General features: G+C 45.8%; 1 protein-coding gene across 1 annotated transcript in view; it reads left to right on the forward strand.

The window, feature by feature from the left end:
- LOC107088929 (tetratricopeptide repeat protein 30A-like) overlaps positions 1 to 1,118 on the forward strand; it is a 17,363-nt gene that overhangs the window by 3,706 nt on the left and 12,539 nt on the right. Inside the window, exons 4-7 of the mRNA XM_015381397.1 lie at positions 179 to 235; positions 329 to 464; positions 702 to 806; positions 891 to 1,056. Coding sequence (XP_015236883.1) covers positions 179 to 235; positions 329 to 464; positions 702 to 806; positions 891 to 1,056 — 464 coding nt within the window. The remainder of the gene's footprint in view (positions 1 to 178; positions 236 to 328; positions 465 to 701; positions 807 to 890; positions 1,057 to 1,118) is intronic.

Here is a 1,118-nt window from a genome sequence, read left to right on the forward strand (position 1 = left end):
CTCTCTCTGTGAGTTTTTCAGATTGAAATTGAATCCGCTGCTGATTTTTCAGTTTCTCACTTTTTGTTTTGTTTTTTTCAGAGGTTCTACAATGAACTGATGAATGAAAATGTACGTCTCTGACATGTTTTCTCTCTTTAACCAGTTCTTTCTCGATTTCTCCCGTTTTTTTATCCAGATGGTGAAGCTGCAGGCTTGTATCAAATATTGTGAGGAAGACTATTCTGCAGCCAAGGTGAAGAGTTTTTACATTAAATCTCAGTCAGTCCAGAACCGTTTCATCCGGCAGCTCAGACTGACCCTGCATCTCTCTCTCTCTCTCTCTCAGTCGCTGTTGGAGCAGCTACCGAAGGAAGACCCAGACTACGTCTACAACATGGGCTGTTTGCTCTACCAGGACGGCAAATATGAGGAGGCCTGCAAGAAGTTCATCACAGCCACGCAGCTGCTGGGATTCGTTCCAGGTGATCAGGCAGACGCACACAGAACCAAACCTTCAGTGGACCGAAGAGGCTGGTTTTACTGGACACCGTTTCCAAAATCCAGAGATGTTAACCTGTTTGTTTGCTGTTTGTCTTTCTGTAGAAGCTGTTGTTTTTAACTCTGAGCTGGTTTTAGTTACTTTTCATTACTTCTCCAAACCTTCAGACTCTGTCCTTGGTTCCTAAACTTAACACCTCTTTGTTGACTCTGTGTGTTAGCTTTGTCCTACAACATCGCCCTGACCCACTACAGCATGAAGAACTACAATCAGGCCCTCAAATGCGTCACAGAGATCATCGAAAGAGGAATAAGGGAACATCCAGGTGGGAACAGGCTTTCGTCCGTCTTTACTTTGCTATCCTTCCTTTATAAAAAGCGTTTTCATATGCATCCTCCTGTTTTACCAGAGCTGGACGTGGGGTTAAAAACGGAAGGCATCGATGATCACAGCGTGGGGAACAGTCTGGTCCTGCACCAGTCTGCCCTGATCGAAGCCTTCAACCTCAAAGCAGCCAGCAAGTATCAGCTGAAGAACGGTAACCATCCCAGTCCTGAGGTCATTCCTTTAAAACGGCCGGCATCAGCTGCTGCCGATGACGGCTTCTGAACCAGCAAAGGTTCCCTTCTAATGCTAC

Source organism: Cyprinodon variegatus, unplaced genomic scaffold, assembly GCF_000732505.1.
Source record: "Cyprinodon variegatus isolate N-32 unplaced genomic scaffold, C_variegatus-1.0 Scaffold233, whole genome shotgun sequence".
NCBI classification, from domain to species: Eukaryota; Metazoa; Chordata; class Actinopteri; order Cyprinodontiformes; family Cyprinodontidae; genus Cyprinodon; species Cyprinodon variegatus.